Source organism: Sphaeramia orbicularis, chromosome 12 (assembly GCF_902148855.1).
Source record: "Sphaeramia orbicularis chromosome 12, fSphaOr1.1, whole genome shotgun sequence".
Lineage (NCBI taxonomy): Eukaryota > Metazoa > Chordata > Actinopteri > Kurtiformes > Apogonidae > Sphaeramia > Sphaeramia orbicularis.
In genome coordinates this window covers 79,733,409-79,752,512 of record NC_043968.1, presented here as the reverse complement: position 1 = coordinate 79,752,512, position 19,104 = coordinate 79,733,409, and the positions used below count along the sequence as shown (strand labels likewise).

General features: G+C 36.8%; 1 protein-coding gene across 1 annotated transcript in view; it reads left to right on the top strand.

Annotated features, from left to right (window-relative positions):
* LOC115429145 (collagen alpha-1(III) chain-like) overlaps positions 1–19,104 on the top strand; it is a 97,851-nt gene that overhangs the window by 44,875 nt on the left and 33,872 nt on the right. Inside the window, exons 5-10 of the mRNA XM_030148392.1 lie at positions 2,318–2,356; positions 2,457–2,510; positions 3,588–3,641; positions 15,691–15,798; positions 15,892–15,945; positions 17,500–17,553. Coding sequence (XP_030004252.1) covers positions 2,318–2,356; positions 2,457–2,510; positions 3,588–3,641; positions 15,691–15,798; positions 15,892–15,945; positions 17,500–17,553 — 363 coding nt within the window. The remainder of the gene's footprint in view (positions 1–2,317; positions 2,357–2,456; positions 2,511–3,587; positions 3,642–15,690; positions 15,799–15,891; positions 15,946–17,499; positions 17,554–19,104) is intronic.

Sequence of the window (19,104 nt, the reverse complement as noted above, 5' to 3'; positions counted from 1 at the left end):
TACGTGGTCGATCGCATGCACTTCAGAGTCAAAAATACATTAAAAACCAGGCCTTTAACGACCGAAACAATAGGACTGAAGAGAATGTAGAAGGTTTTATGATGAGCTGACAGACGAGGGTTTGGTCCGACAGGAAGTGGATCACTGATCAGTGAATCCATGAAAGGATCAGGATCAGCAGACGAACGACTGAACGATGAATATGAAGAAAAACAGCTGTTTTCTGTTTTCTGGGTCAGGAACATCTGTCCGCTTTTTTTTGTTCTTTAGAGATTCAGTGAAACATGTTCAGGAGGAAAAAACACAAAATGTAGATGTTTGTTCAATAACGGAGTGAATGAACGAGAGAAAAGAGGAATCATTCTAATGAGTCGACATCTTACATTGGATTTGTTCAACTCATCCTACTCTTTTCTTTTCCTTTTTCCTTTCTTTTCCTTTTTCTTTTCCTACTTTCTTTTCCTTTTAATTTTTTTGATTCATTTCTTTTCATTTCATTTAATTTTTTTTCCTTTCCTTTCCTTTCCTTTCCTTTCCTTTCCTTTCCTTTCCTTTCTTTTCTTTTTTCTTTTCCTTTTTTCTTTTCATTTCTTTTCATGTTGATTTTCCTTCTTTCTTTTCCTTTTCATTTTTTTGATTCTTTTCTTTTCATTTCATTTCTTTTCGTTTCATTTCTTTTCTTTTTTCATTTTCCTTTTTTCTTTTCCTTTCTTTTCTTTTTTCTTTTCCTTTATTTTTTCTATTTGTTCCTTTTCATTTCATTTCTTTTTTCTTTTCCTTTTCTTTTTTCTTTTCCTTCTTTCTTTTCCTTTTCTTTTTTCGATTCGTTTCTTTTGTTTCTATTTTCTTTTCCTTTCTTTTGTTTTTTCTTTTCTTTTCTCTTCTCTTTTCTTTTCCTTTCTTTTCTTTTCCAGTAGTATTATTATTTTCCATCTTTTTCTATCATTCATTACTTCCTTAATTATTCTTATTTATTTTGTTTTATTCATTTCTTCATGTCTCTTTTTTCCACTTGTTCATCCATACTCATAATCCATACTTCTAATGGTCCATATTTTGATGCTTTATAACATGTAAATGTTTACAGATATCAATATAGTTCCTATTGATCACTGATAGAAGTCATATATGGACTTTCATTTGGGTCCATGACCTTTGACCTTGAGTGACGATGAAGGGTCAAACTCTAGGTCACCAATGCCTAGATTTTTTTATGTATCTTCCTTGGGACAATGTCTACAAAGGTTGTTCACGGTTTTGAGAAATGTATACTTTTTTTTAATTTTTGACAATTTTTTAAATTTTTTAAATATTAAAAATGTGCCTTTACTCATAATGGTCCATATTTTGATGGTTTATATCATGTAGCTAAATGTTTACAGATATCAATATAGTTCCTGTTGATCACTGATAGAAGTCATATATGGACTTTGATTGGATGAGTTCAGTTCTCCTCCAGTCAAAGTCCCGCCCACTTCTATAGTTAGGTTGATCTGCATCCAGACCACAGGACTAGAACATAGAACAGAACCTGACAACCTCACACATTCACCTGGTACCGATTCAGATAGAACATGACGCTGACAGTCAGGGACATTGTTTTTATTTTTTCTTCTTCTTTTTTCAGCTCTAAAATTAACTCCTTTCTGTAGTCAGACAGCTGGTCTACCACTGGATTCACGTACTGAATATCAAACTTTTCTGCTTTTGTGAAAAGGTGTTAATTCCATTCACTGTAACTAAAATGAGGTTTACTTTTCAGCTTCAGGAATAATTATTAGACCACCTGTGATTTTTCCCGACCTTTTATTATATAATTATATTCTTGACTATTTCTTGTTTTGTGTTTTTGAATATTGTTGTTTCAGCATCACATGTTCTTAATTTGACGTCTAATGGGGTTTCGTTATCAAATACAGCTTATTTCCTCAAAATCGTAAAGTAAGCATTTCATGTGTCTGTTGCCAGATTTTTGCTTCGCATTTGCACAAAAATAAATAATGACAGCTTTAAGAGTCTCATTTATGAGACAAATCTGATGTTGTTTTTCTTCGGCTTTATCACAGTGGGATGATAATTACTTCCAAAGCTGTTTGTGCTCATTCAGGGTTTCAATTGTTGGTGAAAAGCCTTTTTTTCACTGGAATTCATTCAACCAGAAAACAATTAGCCCATTATTTCTAAGAAAAACTATCATCAGTTACAGCTGTAAGTTGTCTGTTGTTAAAAAAAAATAAAAATTGTCTTTCACAGCAAAATTAGTTTGTTTTTATTTCTTGACCTGATAATTGTCTTGTGTTTTCTTTTTTTTCTGTAGCAAACCAATTTCTACCAGTTACTCCGAGCCGGCTGGCCTGTAAGTATCATGTATCGAACACATGATGATTAATTAACTGGTTTGTTTGTTTGTTAGTTCTCGTTGACCAGAGCCTGGTTTCTTCTTTGTGAGCTTTCAGAGTAAAGAAGGCCCACTAGGACCACCTGGAGAAATGGGCAAGCCCGGCCTGCAGGTAAGACTCCAGCCTCTTCACAAAATATACACTATATGGACAAAAGTATGTGGACACGCTGAATTCAGGTGTTTGTTTTCTAACAGGGGTCTGGGATACAAAACAATAATGGCAAATGAACATAATTAGTGCTGTCAAATGATTAAAATTTCTAATCAGATTAATCACAGGGTTGCTGTGGATTAATTTCGATTAATCACGATTAAATATCAGTCATTTTTAATCTATATTAATCGTGTTTCATTTTGTATGAGCAAACAGACTCAAGAAAGAAGGGAATATATGAAGGGGGGCTGAAAAGTTCATAGCCTGACTAAGAAGGAGTTCTTCCACAGCAACGAAACTTGGCATACATTAAATTCAACCTCTCCTCATACTAACTGCATGGTTTCCTTCCACATAAAACCACACTGGATAAATAATTTAGGACTTTGAAAAGTAGTACCAGAGACATTTGGTGAACCATCCATGGCACCGTTGTCTTATCAAATGTCTGCAGAAAAAAGGGTTAGCCCCCAAGGACATTCATGCTGACATGGTCGCTATAGGGGATGATGCTCCAGCTTTATCAACTGTGCAAAACTGGGAAGATGAATTCAAGAAGGGTAGGGAGAATGAGGGAGGGGTGAAAAGCAAGCATTTTCATGAAATGTCTGTAGTACTACTTTTCAAAGTCCTACATTATTTATCCAATGTGGGTTTATCTGGAAGGAAAGCATGCAGTTAGTATCAGGAAAGGTGGAATTTAATGTATGCACAGTTTCATTGCTGTGGAAGAACTCCTTCTTAGTCAGGCTATGAACTTTTCAGCCCCCCCTCGTATATTTGCATTTAATGTGTTTGTCCAAGCTAGGCGACATGTTAGCTGAAGTGCTAGCAGAATCCTTGACTAATGTAGGGCAGCCGTGGCCTAGATGGCTGGAGAGTCGGCTTGTGACCAAAGGGTCACCAGTTCGACCCCTGTTAGAAAAGAAACACCTGAATTCAACGTGTCCACATACTTTTGTCCACATAGTGTATCTGTGAATGATTTACCTGCAACAACTGATTGTACGTTGGTAAAATCTTCTTTTTTAGGGACTGGCTGGAGAGCCTGGAGACAGAGGACTACCGGGGATCCCAGGGGAGATGGTAAGAGCAGAAATCAGAAGCAGGTAGAATGTGTATGTTTATGTTTTAGTAAAGGCTGAAGATTTGGCCTCAAACCTCCACAATGTTTCCCCTGGTTCCAGAAAATCTAAGTGTGAGTAGAGGTTGGGGCTCGGAGAGGCCGAGGTGGTGCGAGTAAACAAACTGTATTGTCATGTTAACAGAAAAACATCTGTGTTTACATTCATTGAAACCAAGGAAGACACTTTTCTAGTTTCTTCAGTGGTGCTGTCGTATCTGGTGTTGTTTACATTCACGCTCACTGGCCTCCAGTCTTCTTCTGTCCTGACTTTGTTTCACATCCTGCCTTAGATCGTCTGAACAGTGAGCTAGCGTTGGTTAAACTGCATCACATACGAGCAGTCATGTGCATCTAGGGATGGGAATTGATAAGAATTTAACCATTCCGATTCCGTTATCGATTTTGCTTATCGATCTGATTCTCTTATCGTTTCTCATTGGGTGAGGGAATAAAAGAGGACAAACAGGTGTGTTTGCATTAACTGTCTTTTATATTTCTATCTCTGCACAGAAAATATAACATATACAGTATGTACAAATAATAATAACAGATGATACTGGGCCCAGTTGGGGGTGGTGGGTACAGTGAAAGTGAAACTAAAGACTCTTTACTAATTCCTCTATTGCTGCATTTCCACTACATGGAACCGCTTTGACTCGGCTCGTCTCCTGTTGTTGTGCACCTCATTTCCTTTCCCCTACCTTCAAATACTTTTATTTGGGGACGACGTTTGTTGCTCGTACCGGAACTGGAACCGGGCCCGGCGTTCACTCTGCCACTACATTCACAAGCGACGCTAAGTAGCGAATCAAATATGGGACATTCTTGTAAATGAATCCCATGCTGTGGACAAATGTTTGAACATATTGGAGGGATTCCACCCTTTTGAAGAAATGGAAGCTTTGACAGTGTTCCACTGGACCTGATGTCGTCTGTTTAGACCGTTTCTGCCCCAACACCATGTTGGCTACGTTCTGACCAAAACAATGCAGCGAACGTGTGATGTCATCGCACATGCACAATGAAGGCGGAATCGATAAACAGAATCATTAAGCAGGCAGGCAAATGATTCCAAGGAATCGAGCTACTCGATTCCCATCCCTATGTGCATCTTTAATATTTATGTGAGTATCAGAATCAGAAGGCTTTATTAATCCTAGGGGAAATAGTTGTGTGTTGTTCCATGTGAGTATAATAAAAAGTAGCAGGATATAAAGCTCTAAACACACACACACACACACACACACACATATATATATATATATATATATATATATATATATATATATGTATGTATACACACACACACACACAGGGTGGGGAAGACAGTGTATGACCAATTAGTTTATTGAAAGTCATGAGAATTTATTTGCCACAAGAAAATGTACATAATAGAAAATGTTTTTATTCTGTGTCCTCCTTCTTTCTCAATAACTGCCTTCACACGCTTCCTGAAACTTGCGCAAGTGTTCCTCAAATATTGGGGTGACAACTTCTCCCATTCTTCTTTAATAGTATCTTCCAGACTTTCTCGTAATAGTTTTGCTCATAGTCATTCTCTTCTTTCCATTCTAAACAGTCTTTATGGACACTCCAACTATTTCTCCTTTGGTGTGACGAGTGCATTCAGCAAATCACACACTTTGACGTTTGCTTTCCTGATTACTCATATGGGCAAAAATTTCTGAAAAGGTATGGATAATAGTGTTAGGTATGATTATGACATCAATATATGTTTGGTTTCAAAACAATTGACGTAGTGCCTGCTCAGAAAAAACAACTAAATGTTCATTGTAAATTTTGCTTCCCCACCCTGTGTTTATTTATTTATTTATTTATTATTGAACCTTTACTTACGCAGGCAAGCAATTAAGAACAGATTCTCATTTACAAATGCAGCCGGGTCAAAGAGCAATGGCTCCTCGAGGGGTGGGGGGGCTAAAAGTAAAAACAAGTTTAAACATTTACAGAAACAAACAGTTAATAATTAAGTACATTACAACAAATATATACAACACAAGGATATATACAAGGTAAAATTAAAAACAAGGTGTGTGGGTTGTGAGTTTTGCAGTGTTCCATTAGACTGTGTGTGTGTGGGGGGGGGTTTCAGTCAGTTGGGGGTGGGGGGTACATTTAATTTTACTGCTTGTGGGTAAAAACTATGCTAAAGTACAAGAAATATACATAGATAAGTATGTAAAAATATTTTGTGCAATTATAATTAGTTGGTTTTAAGATGGAATTATACAGTCAATACATATAATCAGTAAGTATACCCATAGAAAAGAGCAAACGTAAACAACATAAGGCCACGCCTCCAAGCATCCTACAAGGTTAACACTGTATTTATTTGACCCTCTGTTCCTTCTTCACACTTTTTACAGTGGATGGTGGTTCCCTCTGGCAGTCTGCAGCCTCCACAGACTATAAAAAGTGACAGTTATTAGACTTTGGAGCCCTTTAGTTACAGACTAGTGCTCCCTTCTGTTTCCTTAAGGGAAACATGTCACCAGTACGATGACGAGGCTCAGTAATGTGTGTCTAATAGTTTTCAGACAATACGATAAATTGGATTCATCTGACGTAGACATTGCTGGTTTTACTTGTATTTAGTGCTGCACAGAACAGAGGAAGATGTTTATGTCAAGCCTATTTCAAGTTTTCTTCATCAAACTAAAACACATAGATGCTTATTTTAACAGTCGGCCTCAATCAAACTGTGTCTTATAATCTTCATATCAGCTGATAGTCTACATTATAGCTCAGTTAGCTTAGCTCAGTTAGCTTAGCTCTGTTTTTAGACTGAAAACAGCCCCAATAAAACCAAAAATCACCTGTTTCTGGTTCGGTTTGTGTTGTCGATAACTGAACTAAAGATCTGTTTGGAATCCGACAAACAAGGTCAGAACTGTTACAGTTTAGTCTGAACCGCGGATCAACAAACAGCAACTTAGCAAAGATAAAAACATCCCATAATAACTTTATACCTTCATGAGCCTCAGAATCAAACTCACTCATGTAGAAGAAACACTGACATTTTAGCATCAAACTCCATTCTTTACATTTAGAGCTGAAATCAACCACTTCTATTTTTATCACTTCTTTTCTATGACTCGAAAAGTTGTTTCTTAATGGTTCTCATCCCATCTTTTAAAGGCTCTGTGGTGTTACTTTTCCTCACCGAGGCAGGCCGGCAGAGTGACTCTCTACTCCCTCTAGTCGTCACATAAATCTCCCTTGAAATAAATTAAGTTAATTTCCCTACAATCCAACACATCTTTATTCTAAACACTCTGATAACACTGGTCTACAAGTCAAATACACTGTAAGCCCGGATAAGTAGAGTTTACTCAAAAAATATGAGGCAAGTGATTGCACTTAAATGATTTGAGTAATGATCGACTAATCAATTGGTTTAAGTAGGTTCAGCTTTAATGCTAAAAGTACTGAACTTAAACTATTAAGTAGAAAACACTAAAAGAAGTTATTTGTACTTTAAATCTGTTATAAAATCAACCCCACTATCCAACCATTCAACTCAGCATTTTAGGTTACACTGACTAATTTTCTCAATTGCAGCCAGATTAATTTATCATTAATTAAACAACTTTTTTTCAAAGGTAATCAAACTCAAAATCCTATTCCTGACTAAAATAGTTATGAAATTATTCTACTTAATATATTATAGCATGAATGAAAGTCAGCTCAACGTCATTTGTCAGTACGGAAAGTGCTTTTAATTTGATGAGATATTAAGATTTCCATTGTTCAATAACAGTCTCAGATGAACAGGAAAGCCATTGTTCTTCCTCTGGCTCTGACTCGTGGTGCAGCTCTACAAAAATACAAAAACAAACACATAAAGGCCAATAAACACTGCCATACACACATTAAATCCAAATTAACACTAACACCACAACCCCGCTGAACCCCTGCACAGAAAAATAACACATTTTCAACAACATGCCCAATACCCACAATGCAATGCGAAGATAAAAAGGTGTGGTCATGACTAAAACTTAGTGATTTAATTCCATTCAACTTAAACTTTTTCGTACTTTCAACTATGTCTACAAATTAGTAGAATATACTTAACATTCTATAGTAACATCATAAAACTTAAATCATTTAGGGGCATTGTAATTAAAGCATTTTAGTAAATACAAATTCCGGGCTTACAGTGTACTTCCAGAATAAAAGTAATGAAATTTTACCACGTGTGAGTCACTGTCATTTTTATATTATTTTACATTATATTTAATACAAAAATCTGCATCTGACACAGTAAAAAGGACACGAAAATCAGGCACTACTATATAAATATTTTTTAATATCTCTTTATCCGCTCACAGATACATTTTGGGAATCGAACTGATTATTCAAGGCAGACTGTTTCACAAAAATGACCACTGTTGCAAAATCATTTGAGTTTAACTGGGCAGGTTCTGCATGTAATGCAAGTGGACACGATGGGTTACGTACAAAACCTGGACTGAAAAACCCACGTGTGGATTAGAAAAACCACTAGGATCGACACATTTAACACAGTGTCTTTGTTTGTAGTCTATATAAGACCATTTACAGCCATGTTTTCAGGTCTAATGCACTGACACCTAGGTAGATTTTCATGTCCCAATTTTGGTCCTATTTTCAGCCCCAATATTTGATTAAAAATCCATTAGTTTTGGGATGGCTCAGAGCAGGAGCATACTTTTTTTGCATTTATCTGAGGTCATCATTAGGTTGTGAAGAAGAAGTATCGAAGGTCTTTCCTTCCTGCAGCTGTCAGGTAATAACCGTACAATAAACAATACAGTAAACTGTGCAATAAACCTGTGGCATGATCAGCATGTGCACAGCTGTAAATAGTGTGTATAACTTTCTTGATTGCGTTTATATTATTTTTGCACTTCTTTGCTCTTGTGTGCTTGTACTTTTGCTGCTGTAAACCTGGAATTTCCCCTTGTGGAACTAATAAAGGCATATCTTAGGTAAATCCTGGGGATAAATATGTTTACATTTACATTTATGCATTTGGCAGATGTTTTTTTCCAAAGCGACTTACAGGGGAAAAACCAAAAATAAAAGAAAAATACAAGAATAGATTAAAAAGACATAAAAAGAGCTGTACAATTAAAAACAGTGTTGTACAGAAGAATTAAAAAAAAGCAAATTTAAACTAAAATACAATAATAGATTAAAAAGACATAAAACAGCAGTAAAATTAAAAACAGTGTTGTATAGAAGAATAAAAAAAACAAAATAAAAGAATAAAATACAAGAATAGATTAAAGACATAAAAACAGCTGTGCAATTAAAAACAGTGTTGTACAGAAGAATAAAAAAAAGCAAAATTATAAACTAAAATGTAACAATAGATGAAAAAGACATAAAAATAGCTGTGCAATTAAAAACAGTGTTGTATAGAAGAATAAAAAAACAAAATAAAAGAATAAAATACAAGAATAGATTAAAGACAGAAAAACAGCTGTGCAATTAAAAACAGTGTTGTACAGAAGAATAAAAAAAGCAAAATTATAAACTAAAATATAACAATAGATGAAAAAGACATGAAAACAGCTGTACAATTAAAAACAGTGTCGTACAGAAGAATTTAAAAAAAGCAAAATGATAGACTAAAATACAAGAATAGATTAAAAAGACCTAAAAACAGATGTATAATTCAAAACAGTCAAATAAAAATTCCAAGTAAAACAACAGAAAACACAGTTTAAATTTGTGTTTTATTATTGGGTCTAAAAAGCTGGAAAAGCACCAGATACCAAAAGGAACCCAGTTTCATAGAAGCACTATCTATTACATAAATGTACATAAACTAATATATATGTACAGTATAACAACATTTGATCATATACCTTGAAAACATCAGCAAACCATCACTTTTGTCATTTGTTTTCTAATTAATCTGATGAAAATATGTAAGATTTACAACATTTAATATCAGAGGCAGATAATAAAAAAATAAATAATAATAATAATAATAATAATAATAATAATAATAATAATAATAATAATAATGATACAATAAAATTGTAGACCAGTGTAATTTTAGGTCTTTTTTTTTGTATTTGAAAGCAGAAATACTACATGTAACGAGGGGAGTAGGTTTGATTCTGACATTGGTGTGGACACAGGAGTGCTCCAAGGCAGCACTCCAGAAAGTTGATGATATTTTTTTTGCATTTGCGATCATAATTTCACGTCATGTCGAGCTGATCAAACAAGCAAACAATCATAGTCAGAAAAAAAAATCAGTAATTGACATGTTTATAATGCATATCTGAATATCTAAAGACAATACGAGAATTTAATGCGTTCTGCAAAGTTATTCTCATGACTCACATATGCATTATTATTGAACCTCACCTGGGAATTTTCAGCCTCTCTTCCTCTACCTCCTCCTCCTCCTTCTCCTCCTCCTCCTCCTCCTTCTTCTCCTCCTCTACCTCCTCCCTCCTCTCTACTGTTTGTCTCCTGACATAAATATGTTGATTCATGACATATGAACAGATTAGGGATACAATGATCATATAGTTTGATGGTACAGTTACTGCCAAAGCAAAAAAGGCTTTTAGTTTCAATTATTACATTTATTACATGTAATTTATTCCCCAAATATATGGATAAAATGGATTTAAGTTATACTTCTTCCCACCCCTTTTCGGGCATGTAAATGGAATTATTGTGCTTTTCTTCTGACTAGGATTGTTATGATTCTTGATATTTGTATTATTATGTATGTTCAGCAAGTGCATATATGTTAAATTTCATTGCATGTTCGGAATAAATCACTAAATCACAAAATCACAAATCATAAAATCACATCTAGAATCACATTTACAATCTGAGGTTTTATTGTATTTTCCCCACAAATTTTCGTTATGTGCGTTTTTTAAACAGTTGCTCTTCCATAGAAATGCATTAAAATAATAAGTAAAGTAACTTTTAAAAAGTGTTTCTGTTTGGCATTAAATACAGTCTTTTAATCAATATCTGTGTTGAGCCTCTGCAGTTCTTTACCCTTGAACTAACTTACACTGTGACTCCTATAGAAGTGTCTTCTGTCCAGTTTTCTTTTCTTTGACATCCTTTACATCCTAATTACCAAGCACACACACAAACACACACATGTCCAAATGTACATGTAAATGACACCACTGATATTCAGATCCGTCTAGTTAACGTGACCCAGACAGAACAAATGCAAACATATTGAAAACTTACATTAGCGGTCCAACGAGCAGGTTCCTTTTACAAGTAGATGGAGTGACAGCGGGGACGGCCAATCACATGTACGTTAGCAAAACCGAAGAGCCAATCAGAGAGCGACATTTATGTTAGAGGCGGGACTTCTAGCAGAGACCAACTGTTAACCCTTTGTGTGCCATAATCATTGACTAAACACTACGAACAGCAGTCGGATTGATAGGGACTAAACAGTAGTGGCTGAATATTGGTAGGGACATGTCTCCAGCGTCCCTATGCAATTCTGCGCCCCTGCATGTAACTCATTTAACGAGGCCCTAAAATAAACGTCTGCTGGTTGAAACAGTATCCATCAGAGTAAAAACAGATCTCAGTGGTTAATGGGAGTGGATGTTTGGAAATCCATGGAACTCCCTCCTGATGATGTCACCATATTCATGTCGAAAAATGAGCAATGAAGCCATTTTTATTGCCAATTTAAGAAGTTCCATATTTGTAAAATCGGATTACACCGAGGCGTAGTGGCTCCGGTCGTCTCCGTTCACAGTGTTTATCTTCTTTTCCTTAGACTTCGCTGTTTTTCATTCAGTTCCTGAAAACGTTCCAAGCTCAGATGCTTTTTGGTGGAACAGTGTTGAAGCTGGAGGTGAAGGTGCTTTAGGTTCTGTTTGATCCCACTCAAACCACACCAGTAAATGCTCGGTCTGTTGTGGTTGTGTGGAATCTGCAGACCTGTGTCGTATGTTATATTAGACCTGGGCTTCATAATGAGACCGAACAGGGACCAGCTGGTTCAGTTTTTCAACAAACGATGGTGTTTTCTGTGTTTGGAGGCGCACAATGTGGACATGTAGTGTTTATTTGTAAAGGAAATGACATTTTTTCCTCATGATGAACTAAACAGTGAGGTGTTTGTCAGTGTTTGATCATAGAGCTGTGGTTTCCAGTCCAGGACATCAACATGAAAATCTGATTAAAAGGAAGAGGAGTTTACATTTGCTTTTTTGTTGTTGTTGTTTTTTTTTTTATCTTTTTCGAGCATTGTAACAGTACATACAAAGAAGTGGAATTATACTAAGTTTACATTTGTTTTTGTTTTTGTTTTTTTTCCGAGCCCATTTGTGACTTCCTATGTATTGCCAATAGTAATTATATCAATATATTCAACTGTTTTCAACTTATCGCACTTTTATTTATACAGTATTATTTATTTACTTTAATTATACAACAATAATCGCATTTCAACAAATTACTACCAAGTAATATACAAAAAAACTTCACAATTCGGGAGAGTACTTATAATTTGAGGAGCTTTGGAGATTTCGTATTACCCAAATTTCGAACCACTCGTAAACATTTTTGTTTGTCTGTATGTGGTGTGAAACTTTGGAACAGTCTGGACATCCAACACAAGCAATGCCAAAATATCCACCGATTTAAACTGTTATACAAAAATACGGTCTGGTCCCAGGATGGTGTAATGGGACTAGTACAAAGGCTGAACCCAAATGCAAGACCAGAACGCAGATGACCAATTGAGAGTGTTTATTAAACACAATCACAGTAGTAAAAACACAGCACAAAATAGTTAACACGTCTGTGAAGGCGTGTGATACTGGACTCTTCGTCCGGGCTGTGAATGGGGAATATGGATGGTCAGCACGGCCGAGCTGGAGGATTCCCGTCAACACCCCGACTAGGGCAAAACAGAGGATAGTCAAAGAACAAGCCAGGTCATACACAGGAGGGCAATTCAGGAGGCAACGGGACATGAGGGAAAGGCTACTCACGGTCAGGGTCCAGGCGAGGGTCGAAACACAAGGTAACACGTTGGAGGCTGAGGTAATCAGGGAATAGGCAGAATCAGAAGTCGATGTACGAACCAGGTCAGAACCAGACGAGCAGGCAGACAAGGAACAGGCAGAATCGGTGGTCGGAAGGCAAAACGGGTCAAGAACGGGCAGACAGACTGACAGGTATCCAAAAACGCTGGTAAGTGAGCACACAAAGGTAGAACACAAACTGGCAAAGGAACAGGGGAAAACACAGGGTTTAAATACACAAGAGGGAGGGAAGACAATAGGACACAGGTGGAGATAATCAGGGAGGAGTCAGGTAATCAGGAGCAGGTGAAACAATCAAGGAGGGGAAGTAAAAACACCAGACATGACACAAGAGGGAAACTTAACAAAATAAAACAGGAAATGACAGAGAAAACAGAAAAGACAGACACAGTCTGGGAGCAGACATGACAGATGAAGGTGGAGGGTCTTAAAACTGATGTTACATCAGTATTCTGTCTTATATGTTAATGTGTGCTTGTTGTTCCTCATCTAGTTGGTTTGTTTTGTCCTTTACCATCTGCTATTGTTCTTACCATTGCTGGTATGTGCTGCCCTTTACCATTAGTGCTATTTCAGTTTTTGTTTTTTTTTCTTACCATTGTTGGTATGTAACTATTGCTGTTCTTTACCACTTGTGGTGTTGCAGTTTTTTGTTTTTACCATTGTTGGTTTGTAATTATTATCTTATAAGTTGACTGTTAACTGTCACCTGTGGTAACATCACCAGGAATGTACTTTGTTTCTATTTTTTACACACATTTTGGTTATGCAATGTAAATGATGTCAGATGAGTTCATTCTAATTTGGTTTTGGCCTATTTTGTTCATTGTGCTGGCTTGAAGTCAAAGGACAGGAGTGAGTATTTAAAATGTTATTATGTTCAGTTATTTGATGATGAGAATGGGGATGGGATTAACAAAGTTTTCTTTTTCCCACTCCTTTTTGAGTATAGTTGAATGATTTTTTTGGAATTTTGAATTTGCATGTATTCTGTAAATGCTCAAAATGAACAAACAAACAAATGAATGAGCACTTAAAACTTTGTCCAATTATAAATCAATGGGGATTTTGAAAATTTCAAAAATCAATATTGTCAATTCTTTGAGCAAACTTGGTAGACCTTACCCCAAAGATGTTCCACAACAAATATCAAGTCATTCTAACAGATGGCTTGGAAGAAAAAAATCCTTGAAAAATTGTTGGACAGACTCCATCTGATCCCAGTCGTCCATCAGACCAAGGTTGTTATCATTAACGAAAACTAACAAAATGACGAAAACTAGAATTGTAAAAACATTATCGTTAACTGAAATAAATAAAAACTATAATTAAAAGAAAAAAACGATAACTGAAACTGTACTGTGTGTTTACAAAACTAACTACAACGTATAAAAATTCTGGATAAAATTCCCTTTATTTTTGTCTTTGTCAATGTCGGATTGATATAAAATCCATTTATTTCCCTCAAGCAATTTTAGCTGCTGGCACCATATGATATTTAACGGTCCGTCAGTTCTTGTCACTTGTGGTTTCCAGTCGTCTTCTGGTCCCCACTCTACCTGGAAACATGGAGATTAAAGTTGGGAGAAAGCAGAGTCCTGTCTGGGATTTATTTGAATACGACAGTGAAGAAGAGAAAAGACTTTAAAAAACTAAAACTAAACTAAAGCTAAGCATTTAGAAAATAATGAAAACTAATAAAAACTAGCAAACCTGCTCTAAAAACTAATTAAAACTAACTGAATTAGAGAAAAAAAACTCAAAACTAAATAAAACTAAACTATAATGAAAAATCCAAAACTATTATAACCTTGACACACACACACAAAAAAAAAAAAGTGTGTGTACTCGTATTTGTACTTGTAAAAGTAATCCAATACAACTGCACCGATACCACTTACATCCATGTGACATTCCCAGTTCAGTGCAGCAGGTACACAGCGGCGGAATAATGTGTGGGGAGTGTGAAGAGAGTGGAGCTTTTTCAACATAAATGACGGTGATAAAAGTAACGCTGACTGCAAGTAACGTAAAAGACACAGATGGATACGGACGCAGCGTTCTGTCCGTCCTCTGCGTACATTCCATCCGTTTTCCAGGTGCTGGCGGATGCGTACCCAGACAGAGAATACCAGCGGGAGTACGGAGCGGTGCAGACCGCCACCAGCGGAAGTGAAAACCAAACTTATCGCTCATTTCTCTTTTCTCTTCCTGCTGAAGCTTCACTTTTAAACCTCACCAGTGAAAACGCTGCAATATTAGTATCACATTAGTGTTACTTCTGTCATCTCCATGTTTGTTATTTCTGACTTTCTTCTTCTCAAAAAACTTTCCTCTTCTTCGTGGTATTTGTCCAGTATGGTTAATTCAGAGTGGTGGATTAATTGAGAAACACTCATTCCAACACATTAAATGTCAGTAGCAGCACTTTGTTCCAGTCAGACTAATGACAACGACAATGAAGCACATTTACAAAAGGAACTAACAACTGGAATGGGATTATTAAGTACTAGTATTGGTACTTGGTATCGGCAAGTACTCAAATGTAAGTACTCGTTCTCGGTCTGGAAAAAAAATGGTATCGGTGCATCCCTAAACTAAACTATAATGAAAAATCCAAATTATCCGAACCTTGCATTGGACCCGTTGGACTAAAACCCTACCGTCATCGGTGCAGGTGTTTTATCCGTGGGCTGTGAGGATGAACATGTTTCCCACCTGTCTGACAGTTCCGAGGCCGTTTGTGTTGTTGTCACGGTGACGTCTCGTCCATGTGATGAACGGCTGCACCGAGCGGAGACGACCACATCTTCACACAGCTCCCTCTAATTTACGACCTCAGCTGACCTCAGCCGAGCATTGTGTTCAGGTTCTTGTGAAAATGTTGTAAATCTCAGTGCTCACCTCCTGTGTGCTGTTCTGTTCTGTCTGACAGGGCGAGCAGGGTCCAAGGGGCCCCCCAGGACGACCGGGGCCCCCGGGGAGAGACGGAGAAAACGGAGAGGACGGTCAGCCCGGGTCACCTGGAGACCCCGGACCACCGGTGCAGACATTATTTATGAACACCGCTTACATTAACCTGGTTCAGCTTTACCTCCTTTGCTGACCTAGTTTTCTGGTCTCTGTTTGACTTCAGGGTCCGTGGGGCTACAGAGGAGAACGAGGGTCCAAAGGGGAAAAAGGGGATGAGGTGAGGACCAAAGTGACCCAGCTGCTTCTGTGGGGAAAACCACTTAGAACCCACTGAGATTTACTGTCTGTGAAATGAAGTGGATTCAGACACACATGAGTGGCTGTGTCGGCCTGTAAATACCACAGCACTGACATCAGCACAGCATTCAACACGGAGATGGTCATTAGACTAGTGTTCTGCTGGAGCTTCATGGGATGAGGATTTTAATTAAGGCTTTAGGTTAATGAACATCTGTAAGTCTTTATTAAATACTTATTAAACCCTGTGTTAACCCTCTGGTATCCGCCCATACAGGTCCGACTAACCACCAAAGAGCGTAATCCATGCAGCGCCGTAGTAATGTCAAGATGTTTTGGATAATTTGGTTTTCAATTTTCAATTTTTTTTTTTTTTTTATGTGTCAAGGTTATAATAGTTTTGGATTTTTCATTATAGTTTAGTTTTATTTAGTTTTGACTTTTTTTTTCTCTAATTCAGTTAGTTTTAATTTGTTTTTAGAGCAGGTTTGCTAGTTTTTATTAGTTTTTGTTATTTTCTAAATGCTTAGTTTTAGTTTAGTTTTAGGGTTTTTTTTAATATCTTTTCTCTTCTTCTCCGTCATATTCAAATAAATCCCAGACAGGACTCTGCTGCTTTCTCCCAACTTTAGTCTCCATGTTTCCAGGTAGACATAACATGTCTAACCAATTGGTAATTCCTTTTCTAAATTGTCACAGTTCTTCCTCCTTCCTCATAAATGACAGTCTTGTAGTGTCACTGGAAAGGCCTCTGGTGAATGAACTCCTCCCCCCGGTGGATTATCTGTGTATTGCATGTATCTAATTGTATACATCAGGATTGTCAAGAAAAAAAAATATCACACTGATCATGTAGAGGGCTTCAAAACTCATGTGTCAAGTGTGATACGTTTGGCGTTAAAGGGTTAAACAACATGTTACAATGACCTGAATATAAAGCAGAACCAGTTTAAGCAGAACCAGTTTAATGTTATTACAAAAACAGTGATGCTTCACACGTCGCATTATAAACTGTGTATAAATAGTTGACAGAAGAACCTTGGCGTTACACACTGGTGTCTGATTTGATGTTTTGAAGCCACTAGTTTGTGATTTGTTCGTTGCCGTGTTGGCTTTTTGGAGCCAGAAGTGACTGTATTTGGGCAAAAGGGGAGGAGCTACAGTCCTGTAGCTTACTGACTTGGTAAAACAGTAAAATTACATCAGACATTGCGTTTTGTTCTAACTACAGTGGAGCTGGAGCTTTTGGAGCAGCATCTAGTGGCCATCAGTGGTATTACACTTTAAGAAACTTACACTTTAGCTTCGTTTTTGAGGCAAAGCCCTTCCCCTTTACATTAAACCAAGCACCTTCATCTGAATGGACACGACTTTTCTGCTGCACCTTAAATAAAGAGTGAGGTGATTAAATGTAGATGAGTTGAGGATTTTTTATAATGCTGTATTTCTAAAGGTGAATCTGATTATAGAGATGAGACACAAAGGTCTGATTACTTTGACAATGTGACGACTGTTGTTTTTTCTTTGTGTTTAGGGTCTGATTGGGATCAAGGGTCCAAGGGGAGAAGCTGGGGATCCTGGTGAGAAGGTAAACTTTGATTTTATAGGTTGAACATTTACACTATCTCACTGTAAAAAACAACTGAACAAGAGAAAACTGGTGGAATGTATGATCTGTTTTGGTCCTTGAGAGGCATTTACTGTCCACTTGAAAAAATACAATGCTCGGTTTTTGTGCCATTTTGTCGAAACTGTTCAAAACTATTGAAATCATTAATACGAGGACTAAACAAGGAAAATATACATATATGTTTGTTTATTGGAGCTGCACTGAGTCTGAGTCTGTATGAAGTGCTTGGACAACCTGTATGAGGTTATTATCAGAGTTTTAGCTTCTAAGATTATCCGTAAACCTTTCTTGAAGTCAATGAAGTTATGGTACAGATAGGGCTGGACGATAAAACAATAACGATACATATTGCGATATGACTTTTTCTCAATAGAAATATGAGACCTGCCCGATACAGTTTTGACTGAATTCATTCGTCCATGTTTTGACAGACATAAGAACAGCCAATCATAATTAAGTAGTGCCGCACTGAACCAATCACGTTAGAGCCACATCCTATTTTTGAGTAATGACATGAAAAAGGTCGTTTTGAGCGCTGGCCCTTTAAATGCACATGACCCCACCCCCTCCAGGTTGATGACCATGTGCTTTGTCCCATTCAACCACTTGACTTGGTTAATACAACCAACAACTGAACATTGTAGGTCATCGGCTCCAAGTTTGGACATATTTTCAGTCTGGACTACAACCACTGCTGCTGACAATTATGTCAAACTGGAGAAAAGTTTGTTGGAAGTCTGGACCTTATATGTACAAATGTTGTGACAGAATTAGTAATAAAACGTAACAAATTAAGCAGGAATTAAAATGGGTTGTAAAAATCCACTCGATTTTTTACCAATATTTATATATATATATATATATATATATATATATATATATATATATGTCAGGGTAGAGACTGCGATCTGGTAGGATCGGCGATTCTACCAGTAGAGACTCCGATCGTAGTCTCTATCAGTAGAAACTCTGATCAGAGTCTCTACTGGTAGAAACTCCGATCCTGCCAGTAGAAGGGTTAGGGTTAGGGTTCGGATCGGAGTTTCTACCAGTAGAGACTCTGATCAGAGTTTCTACTGATAGAGACTACGATCGGAGTCTCTACTGGTAGAATCGCCGATCCTACCAGATCGCAGTCTCTACCCTGACACATATATATATATATATATATATATATATATATATATATATATATATATATATATAAAAGACAGTTTTGCAGCACCTGGAGGGTTCAAATTCAAACTGTATGAACTATTAGGGTCCAAGTACACAAATAAATGAACCACAGACTAAGAAAAGTGGGTTTAGCAAAATATGACCCCTTTAAGGTGTAAATCATGCTTTTACTGATATCTGGCCTTCATTTGAGAGGTGTGGCTGTATATTTTTACATGAACCTTTTTTTTTTACCCTGTGACATTACTTTTGCCATATTTGGCCAAATAGTTAAAAATGAAAAAAAAAAAAAACATTATTCTGCAACTGTGCCAATTATGCACACTTGGT